The sequence below is a fragment of the Mus caroli genome, chromosome 2, assembly GCF_900094665.2.
Source record: "Mus caroli chromosome 2, CAROLI_EIJ_v1.1, whole genome shotgun sequence".
Classification (NCBI taxonomy): Eukaryota; Metazoa; Chordata; class Mammalia; order Rodentia; family Muridae; genus Mus; species Mus caroli.
In genome coordinates, this window is record NC_034571.1 from 106948184 (window position 1) to 106964267 (window position 16084).

Consider the following 16084-nt stretch of genomic DNA (forward strand, 5'->3'; position numbering starts at 1 on the left):
AGTAAAAAAAAATATTAAATGCGTTTGAAAATGAACAGGGAACTTTGTACACTACATGCAGAGAACACAGGAGCCTTGAATCTGAGCTGTTCCAGGCAGGGTTTGTTGCTGTCCCATGGTGTGACGTAATGCTGCATGTGAAATACACACATGTACTCAAAACCAGTGTTGCAGTGAAGTCATGTGATACAACATAGGCAATAACCTTTGCAAACACCTTGTATTAATTTTACATTTGATTTGGAATTCAATTTTGGTCATAGTGAATTCATGAGCCATATAATGTTTTTTGGTTTTTTAAAACTGATGGTTACCAGGTATATGCAGTATGACAAGTCAACACTTGGCAAGTCAACCTTCTCATTGCTTTCATTGGCTTCGAGACACAACACAGGCTGGAGAGCTGTCTCAGTGGCTAATATCCTTAATATCTCTATAGATGAACCTGGTTTGATTCCTAGCACCTACATGGTGGCTCAAAACCATCCAGTTCTAGCAGATCGTATGCCCTCTTCTTACTGTAGGCTCCAGGCAAGTACATGATGAACAGATATACATACAGGCAAAACGCTCATACACATAAAATAAGATAAAATAAAATAAAATAATAAATGAAAAAAAAACAGACAACTGGGAATACAATGAAAACACAGAGATAAGCTCATTTAATAGCGTTGACCCTCTTATTACCATTATGTATATTTTCTATAAAGTTATAAAATATGTGATATGTGCTAAGACAACTTTAATACCAAACATGGCAACTGGTTGTAGATAATTGTGTTTTCTATCTTCATTCCTTACTTATACAGAACTAAACCTAACAACTAAACCCCAGAACTAATCTTTGCTTATAAGATTCGAAAATATTCATAACTCCATCCCAAAAGATGTAGCTCTTTAACTCTTAGCTCAATTCAACGCCACATGAATTCATTGGGTAAACTTTATGTTGCACTAATATTGTAATGCTCAGAGTATCAGAGTGAACACCTTCTCCATCCCAGGCCCACTCACACAAGAAAGAAGACAGGTTTTTGTAGGTTGCAAGTCCTGGTCTGGTTTATTTATAAAGCAATAAATATTTGAAGCACAAACAAACTGCACTTGTGTAAACAAACTGTACAATGACTGATGAGAGATGGGAAGGGGGCTCAGAGGATTCCAAGAAGCACAATACGGTCATCCTGAATATAAGGTAGGCTAAGAGAGAGAGACCTCAGAAGCACTTGCGGTGGACAATGGATGGGCCTGCCTCATCATACTCTTGCTTGCTGATCCACATTTGCTGGAAGGTGGACAGAGAGGCCAGGATGGAGCCCCCAATCCAGACAGAGTATTTACGCTCTGGGGGAGCAATAATCTGCAGAGAGAAAACAAAGCCGTCAGCGTGTTCTGAAGTACCCAACAATGACGTGGGCAACAGGCTTGGAATATTCACAGAAAAACCATCACAGATTAACTGATAGTAAACAACATAGGAGATGCTATGCAATAAGCAATGTAGCCAATCAGGCTTTGCAATCCTTCCTGTATTTCATCATTTCTCTGCTTATTTGTACTAAAGAATAATATGGCAAAGGTCTAAATGCATGAAGGATAGTTCAAAAGCTGGGGACCTTTTAAATGTGTAGATAGGTTTAGTTATTGCTTCCCCCCCCCCCCACACACACCGTGTTTCAGATATTTACTTTTATTCACTATTTAGAAGCAGTCCTAAAGTTTCATATCTGTGGAGAGTGCTAGAAAGAAATGAGGAATAGTGCTGACACTCAGTAGAAAAAGTCTAGAGGATAGGAAGCTGAGATGCAGGAGAAGGAGGTTGAGAAGTAAGCTTGCTTTAGAATAAATACCAAGTTCTGCCTTTGCCTCCCCCTTCCAAGTGTTCCTGACCTTAATCTTCATGGTGCTGGGAGCCAGTGCAGTGATTTCCTTTTGCATACGATCAGCAATACCAGGGTACATGGTGGTGCCTCCAGATAGGACATTGTTGGCATACAGGTCTTTGCGGATATCGATGTCGCACTTCATGATGCTGTTGTAAGTAGTTTCATGAATGCCAGCAGATTCCATACCTAGGAAAAAGTTCTTTTTAAAGTATTTGCAGCACATTCAGGCTAGGATGGGGGGAGGGGGGGATATGGAATTCCTCTGGGTTGGTGAGCTGCCAACGTTCAATTCTAAAACATATGCTTCCCCTACAACACACTGCTAGGAACAGGTGGGACATGAGTCTCTACAATGTACTAATAGATAATCCTGTACAGACTGCCAAGACATAGACAACTGTGTTCAGTGCCTGTTTGCAATGAACACTTCTTGCAGCCATCAGGAATATGGAGATATATCACAAAAAGAATGACGCATGTTTAAGTGAAAATCAGCCTACTTTGTTTTGTTTTGAGATGAATCTCACTCTGTAGCCCAAGCAAAAGTTGAACTCAAGTTAATACTCCTGCCTCAGTTTCTGAGCACTGGGATTGCAGGTGTGAGCTAACACACCTGGCTTAATACTTTTCGTTTATGGACTAAAATCAGATTCCAGCGTCATCTGTAGGAAAGCTATTTGGTGGCATCACGCGTTCAGTTACCAAAATGAACAGAGTTGGGGTTGCACTGAATGGTAACTGACGTAAGTCTAGTCCATCAATAATGGAACTTATTAGAATAAGTTGGCTCTCTTCAGTAATCCGGCGTGCTCTATTCACTAACTGCTCAGTCTCATCCTCTACTGTGAGGTAAACTCGGGGTAACAGCTTCATTTTTCACTAGAGCGCCTTGGTCTTTCTCCTTACTGAGGTATCAGGAGGTGAGATCGAGCCGAGTAAGATGGCAGATGCTGACCCGAGAACCCTGCCGTGCTTCTAAGTGGAATGGGTATTACTCTGGGTGACTGCGGAATTTCTAGAGAAGCTGAGGCTCAGCACCAGAAGCCATCCCTTACCAATGAAAGAGGGCTGGAAGAGAGTCTCTGGACAGCGGAAGCGCTCGTTGCCAATGGTGATGACCTGGCCATCAGGAAGTTCATAGCTCTTCTCCAGAGAGGAGGAAGACGCAGCTGTGGCCATCTCGTTCTCAAAATCCAGGGCGACATAACACAGTTTTTCTTTTATGTCACGGACAATTTCACGTTCAGCTGCAGAGACAGAGGGCTTCATAGTCAAGCTCTGAAGAAAGGGTCAAATATGGGGAAGTAGGTATATCTACCGGCATATGCTGTGTCAGATAACACACACACACAGACACACACACACACACTTACCAGTGGTGACAAAGGAGTACCCGCGCTCAGTGAGGATCTTCATGAGGTAGTCAGTGAGGTCCCGACCAGCTAGATCCAGACGCATGATGGCATGGGGTAAGGCATAACCCTCATAGATGGGAACATTATGGGTTACACCATCACCAGAATCCAGAACAATGCCTGTTAGAAAAAAAATAGATGAGAAGAGGGTGAAGCACTGGGAACCACTGCTTCAGCCATAGTGAAACCTGCTTCTGCCTAGGTATGGGAAACAATCAAACCCCTCAATGCAAAGAATAAAAATGACCAGAATGGATGGATACTAACTCTGAAGGCAGTACAGTTTTTCTTACTAAGTACCATGGTAGGAAATCTTCCTGGGGACATTTTCAAATGGCCATGTCTCTTATCAGCTATTAGCATGTTATATAAGCATCCACGAGTGTTTTTCTTGGGGCCAATCCAACTTAAGATGTGTCTCTCTGTTTTAATTCAGACTCTGCAGGAGAATGTGTGTCCTTGAATATGTCTACCCAGGGGCTGTGAATGCAGCATATCACATATCTTAAATAAGGAGAAGAGCTAACTCAACGGGTTATTGGATCTCTTACAGTAAATGTTCCTGAAATTAACCTCAGGGAATTATTGCTACCCTTTTCTCTCAGCATAGATGCCTGGCTAGAGAGAGTCAGGGAGGGGACCTTTCCTGTGTCAGGTGAGGATGTGGGTTCACAGCAAAGTCAGTGAGTTGAGAATATACTTAATCAGTGACCGTTCCCTAGCCCAAACACACCTGTGGTTCTTCCAGAAGCATACAGAGACAGCACTGCCTGGATGGCGACATACATGGCAGGCACATTGAAGGTCTCAAACATGATCTGGGTCATCTTCTCACGGTTGGCCTTGGGGTTCAGCGGGGCTTCAGTGAGCAGGGTCGGGTGTTCCTCTGGGGCCACACGGAGCTCATTGTAGAATGTATGGTGCCAGATCTTCTCCATGTCATCCCAGTTGGTGATAATGCCATGTTCAATGGGGTACTTCAGAGTCAGGATACCTCGCTTGCTCTGGGCTTCATCACCTACATAGGAGTCCTTCTGCCCCATACCTACCATGACACCCTGTAAAAAAGGAGATGAGAATATCATGTTCCCACCAAGGCAAGAATATGGTCCTGGCCTTGTTAAGCTATATCCAATTCTTGAGAAAACGAATAGCTGTAAAATACTAGAAAAAGTAAAAGCAGAATTTGAAAGTTAGGCATGCTTTTTCATGCCTATAACGGCAGCATTCAAAAGGCTGAAACAGGCCACAGCTTAAATTTAGCCTGGCCTATAGAGTCAAGTACCAGGCCAGCCTGGGACATAGTGTGAAACCCACCTCCAGGAGTTAAGACATAATCCTAATTTTAACAAATTATTTAGACTATTGTTATATACTTCATCTCCACAAGAGGAAGTGTGTCGATTAATTTGATTATAACTGTGGAGGAGAGAATAAAGGGATTTCACTGAAGAAGCAGAGTCTTATCTTGTTCTTGGAATAGCATAATGACTTCATTAAATTACTAAGCCTATCACTGATGTCACCTAAGAAATAGATGGCTGTCTTTTGGCACAACTGAATTAATGATGTCATTACATCTTCTAGTCCCCTTAAGAAAAGATTTTGACACTCATCCACTGTACATAGGCTGACAGGCCACTATCACTCAGATGGAAAGTCAAACCCTCAGAATATCCTGGAGTAGCCTTCACTGGCCAAGCCTGAGGACTCTAGCTCTGCTCTTTGGCAGCCTGTTTGGCCAAGCATGCGACAAGCCCAGAGAGCGTGGCATTTCTTTTAATAAACAAGGTGGAATGCCACTATCGCCATGGCACTTGTTGCTCTGGTCACATCTGACTTCTAAAAATGCAACACCCAGGGAGATCAATTACAGCTTTGGTGAGTCCTGTAAAACTGGCTGTGAACAAGAAGGAAGAATGTAGATCGGGAACTGGTTATTTCCAAGTAGTTATATTACTAGCAGTTAGCTCCATTGTTTAAACTAAACTGAACAGACGAAGGGCTGAAGGCCAAAAAGAAATCCAGGTTCAGAGACACAGGACCTTGCAGTTGAAAACCCACAGGTCCAGAATGAGAAGCTGGTGGCCTTTCACAAGAGAGAGCTGACCCATCAACAGGTGTGCCACTGCAGTGGACTTCTTGGAATCTGGAGGTTGGCAGGGAGTTGCGTGGGATGGCTTGGATGTGGAACTCATCATTGCCTTTCATGTATGACTTAAGGAGTCTCTGAACAGTCAGGTCAAGAGAGGCACTTCCCAGATTGCTGGACTGGGCGGGAGGGGGGTGGGGGAGGTTGTCAAGAAGGGGCCCAGAATATGGATGGAGAGCAGGCTAGGAGGGGTGGAGAGTGTTACCTGGTGGCGTGGGCGACCCACGATGGACGGGAAGACAGCTCTGGGGGCGTCATCACCCGCAAAGCCGGCCTTCACCAGCCCAGAGCCATTGTCACACACCAAAGCGGTGGTCTCCTCGTCGTCACACATCCTGGCACAGCTTCGGTGGGTTCTGTAGGCTAAGGAAAGAAGAGTGGTCCACACTCAGTGCTTGCAGGGCTGGCCTGCGAGTGACGGAAAGGCCCAGTAGGGTTATTGGATTGTAGAAATTAAGGATATAATTGTATTCTTCTTTATGATCAAGACAAAAAAAAACAACAAAACAAAACAAAACAAAACAAACAAAAAAACAAAAAATAAAATAAAGCTAAAAGCGTTGGGAGAAGCAGGGAGACTGTCCCTGTGGGTGACAGAAGGCTGGTGAGACCCCACCCACGCTCTTCTGGTCAAGAGGCTCACCCTACACCCCGGCTGCAAGGAGCCATGTTCTTAACCACAGGGAAGTCCTGCCCTTTCAGCTCCTTTCAGCTCTCCACATTTTCACCAACAAAAAACCCATTCTCCCTCCCTAGCCATGCACGGGGGACTGGGTGAAAGTGCTAAAGATCAGTGAACCCACAAAAGCTCAGGAGGTGAGATGGAGTGAGCTCTTGTGCTGTGGAGGTTTGATGAGATCCAGAACAACAACAAAAAAGTCAGAACCTCACCAAAAAGTTTGCTTAACAAAACAATACAAACAAAAACAAAACAAAACAAAACAAAACAACTAAAAAAAAAAACAAAAACAAAAACAACAAAACCCTCCAAAACTAAGAGTGTGGGATCCAAGAGCACAAAAGCACAGTGCTGACAAGGTCCTGCAGGGAGCAAAGGCGGAGCAAGGCTGGGACTCACCGTGCTAGGGGCGGCTGGATTCAGCTGGGCTGGCGCTGGTGGCAGGCACTGGGTGTCAGTCGCCTGGAGCGCAGCTTTATAGCTCTCTGATGGACGGGGTCAGTTGGAGCAGCCGGGGGCAGGGGTGGGGGGCCCCTGATCTGCCACCTTGCCTTATTTGGTCGCCTTAGCACCATCTAGGACCGCTGAGGCCATTCTTGGAGCCAAGGGCAGGGGAGAGGATCAGCCAGGGGGCTCCCAGACCATGTAAGGAAGGGGAGGGGGCAGTCAGAGCAATGGCCATATAGGGAGCTAGGGAGGGGCAGACCGGCAAGGGGTGGGGGACGGGGAAAGGCTACGTGATGCCAACGCGCCCCTTGGGGTGGGGGAGCTCCCTAGTTGTGGAGTGGGCTTATTGCTCTTCAGTCCTTCCAAACTAAGGGACAATAAGTCTCTCTCTCTCTCTCTCTCTCTCTCTCTCTCTCTCTCTCTCTCTCTCACACACACACACACACACACACACACACAATGCTGGAAGACTTGGCGCCCTGCCCTTGGAGAAGGGTCCTGACAGCTGGGCTGGGGCTGCAGGGGAGAGACAGCAGCTTCTCATCTTCCAGTACTGGGAGGCAGAGGAGCAGAGTCATAGGCACAAAGAGCAGCTTGGCAGGACATTGGAGTACCTGGATGCAAAAGGGGCACCTGGGTAGTGCATCTTCTGGTCTCCTTTAGCCTGAGCTGGGATTATACTCATCTAGATGGGAAAGCCAAAATTCACCAGTCTCGGACCCACTGCAGCCATGGTCTTGAGTTGGCAGAGAAGAAGCTGAGAAGGGTTGTCTGGGGGTGTAGCCAAGTCCAGCCCAGAGGCCAAAAAGCTCTCATCCACTCTGTAAGAGTTTTGCTCAAAATCAGATTTCAGTCTAAGGGCCACCACTGGGTCTTCAGATGCTAAAGTAAATGGAGGCACTGATACCAAAAATATCTCAATTACTTGCTGGCAGATAGATGGGCATCTTTTAAACAGGCGATAAAGTTCTTCATCCCAGGTAATGACCCACCTTAAAAAGCAAATGTTTTTGTGGAGAAGTTCATAGCCACTCAGGATAAGAGAATTTACCAACCCTCCTACACAAAACGTGGACCATGGATAAACAGCATCTTCAAAACTTGAGTGATTTAGAAATACAGTATCCCTGACCCCACCCCAGAATCAGATCTACGTATGGCAAGATGTCCATGATTAGCATTGAAAGTGTGAGAAGCATTGCTACAAATGGGAGTCATCTCCTTCGTGGAGAACAGACTTTGAAGGAACTTTGCTTTTTTTTTTTTTTTTTTTTTTTTTTTTTTTTTTTTTTTTTTTTTTTTTTTTTTTTTTTTTTTTTTTTTTTTTCAGAATGAAACAGAAAGATAGCAGTGAAGAGAGGGGGAAGGAACAGGAGAGAGAAGGACACAGGTCACTAGCTTGCCCTGGGGTGCCCTGTATTCTTGGTTCTTGACTAGTGCTTGGACTTCTAATGCTGTGCTTTTCCTTCAGTTCACACCAGTTAAAAATAGAAAACTGGGCACCGGCATCTCTGTCTAGAGTGGGCTTGGATTGATATGCTGAGCAGGACTGCTGATTAGATACTTCAGGGGCCGGGCAGTGCTGGGTCCTCCCCTCAGAGCTTCTCAACCATGTTTGGGATGGTCTAGGGATGAAACTGCTGGACAGCTGAGCCATGGAGACTGGGGAGAGATCTGCCTGGCTGAGACCAAGCCCTGCTGTACCATCTGCATTTTACAGTGAGGATGCCCATTGACAGGAAGCAAAGAGCAGTGAGTGGTGCAGACGCAGAGAAAAGGAAAATCAGAATGATCGACAGGCTTCAAATCCTACCTCTAACACTTAACTACGTACCTCACATTTGGTCTTGGGCAGGCCAGTTAACTCATCAAGACCCCATTTTCACCCCCTGAAAAGTGGCATAGTAACTCAGTTCTATTGAGTTACTGAGGACTGGCCCCACAAAGAGACAAGCAATGTAAGTCATACGCAAGACAAACTGAACCTGCTCTATCACCATTCGATAATGATACTTTTAGAGGTAGGATTAGCTCTCTGTTTCGAAAAATTGGGTCTTTACCATTCATTCCTCCATTCAACAATGTTCCATTGATTATGAAGCAGAATTCAGTGGTAAATAGCACACAACAGGACTTATCCTCAATGGTAATTGTGGAAGTCAAAGACGTGGAACATACTTGGAAGGGAGAGGTGGTTTCACTGGGTTATTAGAAATGGGGCAGAAAGCATCTAAACGGAGTTTCACAGATAGCCTTTTTGAAATATCATTTAAGGTTTTGTTTTATCTTGGTTTTTGGCATCATTGAGATATTTTCATATAGACCAGGATAAGCCCCCAACAAAGTGGGTTACAGAAGATGACCTTGAACTCCTGACATCCCAATTTCTACCTCCCGAGCACTGGGAATGTAGGTGGCCTAGTTGTTTTTAAAGCTGAATGGATCTGAAGTTCCTGAACTTGTGTGCAAGCGTTTGACGGAGGCTGATGAGAGATTCCTGTCACCGCGTGTGTGCTGAAGTTCTCTGGAACTGGGACCGGTGATATTGATCTGACCCTCTGCAGTGTTCCGAGGGCTTGCTTACCCACTCCAAGTCTGTGAGTCCTAATGAAGCAGGGCTAAGTCCGCTGAAGACCACCTTTGGGAGGTAATACGCATCCTTGAGACATTTTAAAAACTATGTTTTATGGTCCTTTGAGTATATTTTAATTTTTAAAAGATTATTTATTGTTATTAGTGTCTCTGAAGGGGGGAGGCGTTGGTGTCAGTGTATAGGAGAAAGTTGAGAGACCCACTTGGTTCAGCTGGTTTTCTCTTCTACCTTCACATGAACCTTAGGGGTTGATCTCAGGCCATCTGTCTTCCACAGTAGACACTTTACCTGCCGAGAATTATTGCCAGACCTCAACTAGTCCTTTAACACTTAAAGCAACATATATTTTTATGTTGTTATATTTATACTAGAAAGGAATACTTTTCCTCAAAGGTTTATGGCAACAGCATTCAAAGCTCTTCTTCTGACTTTGAAATATAGTATGCATCATCTACAGTTACCCTACTGTGCAACAACACACAAGGACTTATTGTGGTCTAACTGTAGGAGTCCTGAGTCTCTCCAGCCTCTAGTAACTACCTGCTTCTAAGAGAGCAGCCTTTCTAGATTCCACACGAGTTAGAACATGTGGGATTTGTCTTTCTATGTCTGGTTTATTTCACTTAGCATAATAATGTAGATCTGATTCCATCCACGTTGTGGTAACTGTATCTCTCTCTCTCTCTCTCTCTCTCTCTCTCTCACACACACACACACACACACACACACACACACACACCCCACATTTTCTTTACTCACCAGTTGCTAGACACTGGTTGTTTGCATTTATCAGATCATATGAGTATTACTGTAATAAACACTGCAGTTCAAACATCTCCTTAATGTACAGACATTATTGTCATTGGAAACAGATCCCCTGAGTGTGTGTGTGTGGGGGGGGGGTCCTACATCATGTGATAGCTATAATTTAAAGTTTCCAAAACTCCCTTAATGGCTGAACTAATTTGCATTCCATCCAAAGTGGGCCAGCCTCCCCTGTCCTCAGTATCTTGTGGCTTTTTGATCATAACCACAACCTGAGGGTGACCGGATGATGAGTGTGGTTTTGACTTGCATTTCCCTGGTTAGTGCCTCTGTTTCCCTAATTGTTCATATGCCTGCTGGACAGTAGCTGTTTACGTACATTTCTCCTGAGAAATGTCTGTTTAGATCTATCGAAATTTCAAATAGTTTTTAAAATTTATTTATTTATTTATTTATTTATTTGCTTTATTTAACTTGGCCATTAAGTTTTCTAGCACCTCCTATATTTGAATGTTAATCCTTTGGGAGACAGAGTTTGCACGTATTTCCTCCCATTCTATAGGTTGTCCCTTTACTGAGAATTGCTTCATTAGCTGTGCAGATACTTTTTAGTTTATAATCATATTTGCTTGGGTTTTTTTTTCCTTTTATTTCCTGTGGTTTCTGTGTCTTGTCCTTAAAGATCTGTAGTACTCAATACTTACTACTGTACCAATGTTTATATCTGTATTTACTATATAAATGGTGATACAATGGTATTTACTATTGTATTACTATTGTTCACATTGTAAAGACACTAGGCATTGAATATTTACTATTGCATCACTATTGTTCATATTGTAAAGACACTAGGCATTCAGTATTTACTATTGTTTCGCTGTTCATTTCCTCGGTTTAAGGACACTAAATTCTATTTTATATATTTTAAAATATAAGTTAATTAAGTTGGTAAAAATCTTCAGCTTTTCATTTCATGCAAATCTTCAGCGATTTATTTAATTTGGAAATTGAGATAATCAAGTGCATAGTTCAAAAGCGCTAAATACATTCACACGGTTATGCTGTCAGTCTTAATTTTATTTGTTCATGCTTATTGTAATTAAAATGACTTTCAGATCCTGGAGTGACTGCTCCCTGAAGAGAGTCCTGGTCCTAGGAATCTGGGATTCTACCTGAAGTCCCAAAGATGAACAAATGGTAGAGAGAGGCACCTGAGTGAGCCTGCTTCCTAAACGACTTCTCAGAACTGCCTGCAGCTGGGCTGCCTAACAGAAGCTCAAGTTCTGGGATTCCACTCTTGAAGAAAAATGAATCTGCCCTTAACTTAGTGAGCCCTCAGCCTGTAGGTCAGGTGAGTTTCTCCTTTCCACATTGCCTGGCTCTGCTTCCCCAGGGCACAGAGCTTTGCTGGATGGTAGCCCAAACGGCCACTGTTGGCCAGAGTCCTGCTTGGCTGACCTTGAGTGTCCCAGTGGGATAGCAAAGCCAGGCAGGTCCCCAGGGCTGTGGAGAGGCAGCAAGGTTCTTCCTGGCGCAATAGGCCGTGAGGGTGACGTGCAGAGCAAGCTAAAGGGACAGAAGGTGGGACAGTTCCCTGTGTCCTTGCCTGGGGGAAGCCTGTTTCACCCACCATCTGCTGGGATCTGAAAGGGAACGGCCCAGCCTCCTCCCCTGCACTGGGGGATTAGCAGTCACTTATCTCAGCTGTTCCTCCATTTGGAGGTGTCGTGGTATTTACAGAGAAGCCAGAAACAGACCAAGCCACACTTAATTCCTCCCCACAAGCTGCCCTACCCCTCGGTCCCTCCTGCATTCCATGTGCCTGTGAGGAGCCTGGGAGAGGCTCTCTCTAGACCAAAGCAGGGTGGCAGGGTTGGGGGAGGGGGGTGTGGTGAGGGTGGAGGGGGGCGGGGCGGCAGCATTCTCAGACATTTTTATTTTATCTCTTTACACACTTTCATCTTCATGGCCTCTGGCTGGAGCTCAGTTTCAATTTTCATTAAATAAGAAAGAGATGGGACTGGAGAGGTGTAGTCGCCCACACATCCCAGTGCTCAGGAATGGCTAATCTTTATGGTTTACAGCTTGTTTTTGTGCAACCTCCAAAGAGATTAACCATGCTGGGAGAGTATTTTGACCCCCAAATCGAATCTGTTCTTGGCAGATTCCAAGATTCCAGAAGGAGTATCTGCCTTCGGACATGATAAGACCAGTTGTAACAGGCCATCTAAAAAGATTCAGAAAGGAAGACAAGAGGAGGAGGAGGAGGAAGGGGAGGCAGGCGCTGATGGAGTCACTAAGCTTTAATTATCGAAGAATGCATTTTCACTGGCCTCTGCCCTGGTAGAAGGCAGGGAAACCAGGAAGGATTTCTGTAGAGCCTTTTTAAGTCCTTAAAAGGAGTGTGACCTTCAGGCATCAAGTGCTCACTCTTTAGGATCCTTCTTGGAACGTGTCCCTCTTAGCTCAGATTTGGCTTGCTCCGCATATTAGCAGTGAGTCTATTTATGGGGTTTTGGTTTTTCAAGTGTTACCTGGAGCAAGCCCACTTTTCTTGGTTAGCCCAAACATGGCAATGCCCAAGCTAAGCTTCGCAGAGTTCCTGCTACTGGAAACAGTTAAGTCATGCATAGTGGGTGACCTGTGGACTTCTTTTCCAGTCACCTAGGTGATGTGAAACTCCTCTGTTCCCTGTCAAAGAACAGACACACATCAAACACAAGGCAGTGGTACCGGGAAGGTTAATCAGACATGTTTATAGAGCACTTCTTAAGGACTAAATCTGATTTGAGATTTTATGTGTTATGTACAGTCAACCAGATTAAGTTGTAGAGAAGCTCAACAGAATGCCAGCTACAGGGCTCATTCCACAGGTTTGTCCTTCTTCCTTCCTTCCTTCCTTCCTTCCTTCCTTCCTTCCTTCCTTCCTTCCTTTTTTCAAAAGAAAACTTCTCTTTTTTTAAAAAAATTTTTTTAAATTAAAATCTCTATTTAGTCATTGTGTGGATGTATGAACTATGGTATAAATGTAGACATTGGGGACAATTTATGGGTATCAGAATCTTCCTTTCATCATCTGGATTATGGGGATCAAAGTCAAGTCATAAGATCTGGTGACAAGCACCCTATCTACTAATTGAGCTTGATGGCACATAGACCTACCCTTTGATTTGATGGTGTTTATTGAGATACTAAGAGATAGGCTATTCCTTCTGTTAAAAGATGCTGTGGATGGCCACCTCAGGGATATGACCTCTGCAAACCTCTTAGTCTCCTATCTCACTCTAATACCAAGAATCATAGCACTCAACAAACAAAGGAGCTTGTTTTGAGTCTGTGGCTCTTGAAAACAACATATGTGGTCCAGCTGTTAACCCAAACCAAAGCAGCTGGGGTCTATTGCACACAACCATCTCTGAGCGTCACTTTCCTTTCTCTTCCCCTTTTTACTTTAATGTATTTTGTATGCCTTTGGAAGCTACTGTAGAGCTTTTCTGTGGGTCAAAAAGAAAAAAAAAAAAAAAAGGACTGGATGGGAGAAATAAAAATGAGAGAATGCGTGAACTTGGAACTAGGCTGTTCAGGTCATGAGTCATCATCACTAGTCCGAGATGAGTTACAAAGACCTTCAACCTTCTTCCATCACAGTGAAAACAGATTACTTAATGAGAAGACCCACTGCCCACATACCATAATATTTTTCTTTTCCTCTTTTAACATTCAACTATACAAAATAATGGGTTCTACTGTGACATTTTCATGCACAGTTGAGTTTTCCTTTTGATATGGTAAGTATAAAACTGCTGATCTGAACCAGCCTACATCCCATTATAGAAATATTTGCTTATTGCAGTGGATTAGGAAACATTGAAAAGTACAAAGGAAATGACACTTCTGGGAGAACTGTAGAGTTCTGTCTTGTAACGTCCCTAGAATAAACTAAGTGTGACATAAAAAGTCAGGTGACCTTGCCTTTTGTATCCACTTACAGCTGCTGGGCGGAGGAAAGACAAGCTGCCTCCTAGTAGGGTCGTCTGCAAGAATGCCCACTTGTTCTTCAAAGAGAGATGTGTAATGCCAAGAATTTGCATTAAAAGCGTTTCTTGCCCCTGCCATTAACATCTAAATCATCTTTAGCTAACAGCTGAAACAAAGAATGCTGCAGCAGGAGCAGCATCTGCCCTGGGATTATACTATCCATATCGTCTTTATATGTTTTAGTTCAGCTGTTGAACGCTTTCAAAATGGCACTCTGAAAACAATGATCTATTATTACAGACAAAGCGTAGCTATACGAGTATATTTCCAAAGGCTTTGTCTTCCTATGAAGGATCACAAAGCTGCTATATTTCAGGGGAAAATATATCTTCTAGCTATTTAGTGGTCAGTATTTTTTGATCAGTAAACTCTGGGTTAGAATTTAAGCAACATTTATTGTTATTTTCTCTCGCTCTCTCTCTCTCTCTCTCTCTCTCTCTCTCTCTATTGAGCTGTATACATTCTTTGTATATGTATTATGTTTTGTTAATGTTGTTTGTTTGTTTGTTTGTTTCAGGACATGTAGTTCTTGCTACCCTGAAACTCACTATGTACGACAGACTGGCCCCAACACACTGAGATCTGCCTGGTTCTGTCTCCCTGGTGCTGAGATCAAATGCACGCGTATACTTAGGGTACAGGACTTTTATTTATATGTTATGGCTCTGGGTTTGTTTTCATGGGATTCCTGATTGTGCCAGCAATTGGGTCTCTGTGTCTACATCTGTTTCTTTTGCCTTTTCTTTGACTCCCTTTCTTTTGTTTGTTTCTTTTGCCCTATTCTGATGTGTTAGTTTTTGTTTTATCTTATTATATTTTATTATTATTCATCAAGTGCCCTTCTGTTTTCTAAAGAGAAACAGAAAGGTGGTGAATTTGCATGGGGTGGGAGGCATAGAAGAACTGGGAGGAGTAAAGGGAGAAGAGATCATAATCAGGATATATTGTATGAAAAAAACCAGACTATTTTCAATAAAACTACAACAAAAAATGAAGAACGAAAATAACCAGTCTATCTTATCTTCCCAACATTTGTTTACTTGCTTAGAGGAAGACTAATCTTGAACTTATGGCTCTCTCTGCCTAAGCGTCATGAGTGTGAGTAGCGTGGAATTGCACCATAATGCCACACTCATCCACTAACTACAAAAATTAAAACAATAGAGGTTTGGTCCAAAGCCAGTGATCTATGTCCATTTAAGAAAACAAAAACAGAGATGATATGTTCAGACTAAACGTAACTGAAAATCCACTGCTACCATCACTTATGCATGAATGCTAACCCCAACACAGACAGGAAAGAGCTCTGGGGCTTAAGCTATTTGAAAGAGATGAACCAGTCTTTAATGGCTAAAGAAAGAAACAGCAGTTAAATCATGATAATGTGACATTCGAAAAGTAGTCAGAACAACTTTAAAATTGATCCAAAGAATGAACCATTTAGGTAAAATATTGAATCATTAAAGAAATACGGCAATGATTGAGGGAATGCACAATGGACCCATCTCTCCACCAATGGTCACATCATCTGTCTATCTAATGACTAGAGAATTCATAGCTCTAATTCTAAATATACAGAGGGAGGAGCCTTGAAGCTAATCACCCAGACTGGCTTAAAAATTCATGCCTAGTGTCCCCATAAAAAATCTCATCCTAAAGCTGCTAGCCCAAGTTGATGGAGATGAGGAAGATACTGTGGTGGGATAGAACAGATTGTGACAGAAAACTAAAAATTCTCAACCAGAAGAATTAGAAAGTAAGCAAGCAAGGAGGGAGGGAAGGAAGGAAGGAAGGAAGGAAGGAAGGAAGGAAGGAAGGAAGGAAGGAAAGAAGAAAGAGAGAAGGAGAGAGGGAGAGAAGGAGAGAAAGACAGAAAGAAAGAAAGAAAGAAAGAAAGAAAGAAAGAAAGAAAGAAAGAAAGAAAGAAAGAAAGAAAGGAAGGAAGGAAGGAAGGAAGGAAGGAAAGAAGAAAGAGAGAAGGAGAGAGGGAGAGAAGGAGAGAAAGAAAGAAAGAAAGAAAGAAAGGAAGGAAGAAAGAAAGAAAGGGAAGGAAGGAAGGAAGGAAAGAAGAAAGAGAGAAGGAGAGAAGAAGAGAAAGAGAGAAAG

The 16084-nt window shown here is 43.2% G+C and overlaps 1 protein-coding gene and 1 long non-coding RNA gene across 2 annotated transcripts; one reads left to right on the forward strand and one right to left on the reverse strand.

Moving 5' to 3' along the window:
* Positions 1 to 1034: 1034 nt before the first annotated feature.
* Actc1 (actin alpha cardiac muscle 1) lies at positions 1035 to 6643 on the reverse strand. The gene is made up of 7 exons (XM_021181220.2): positions 6535 to 6643; positions 5662 to 5819; positions 4038 to 4362; positions 3263 to 3424; positions 2945 to 3136; positions 1894 to 2075; positions 1035 to 1363 (listed from the first exon to the last, which is right to left on the reverse strand). Exons 2-7 carry the CDS (start codon positions 5788 to 5790, stop codon positions 1220 to 1222), a joined length of 1134 nt encoding a protein of 377 aa, XP_021036879.1. The 5' UTR covers positions 5791 to 5819; positions 6535 to 6643; the 3' UTR covers positions 1035 to 1219.
* Positions 6644 to 8193: 1550 nt separating this feature from the next.
* LOC110308035 lies at positions 8194 to 15596 on the forward strand. Its single transcript, XR_002379503.2, has 3 exons — positions 8194 to 9229; positions 11056 to 11291; positions 14496 to 15596. It is a non-coding gene; the product is annotated as an uncharacterized LOC110308035 (long non-coding RNA).
* Positions 15597 to 16084: the final 488 nt, after the last annotated feature.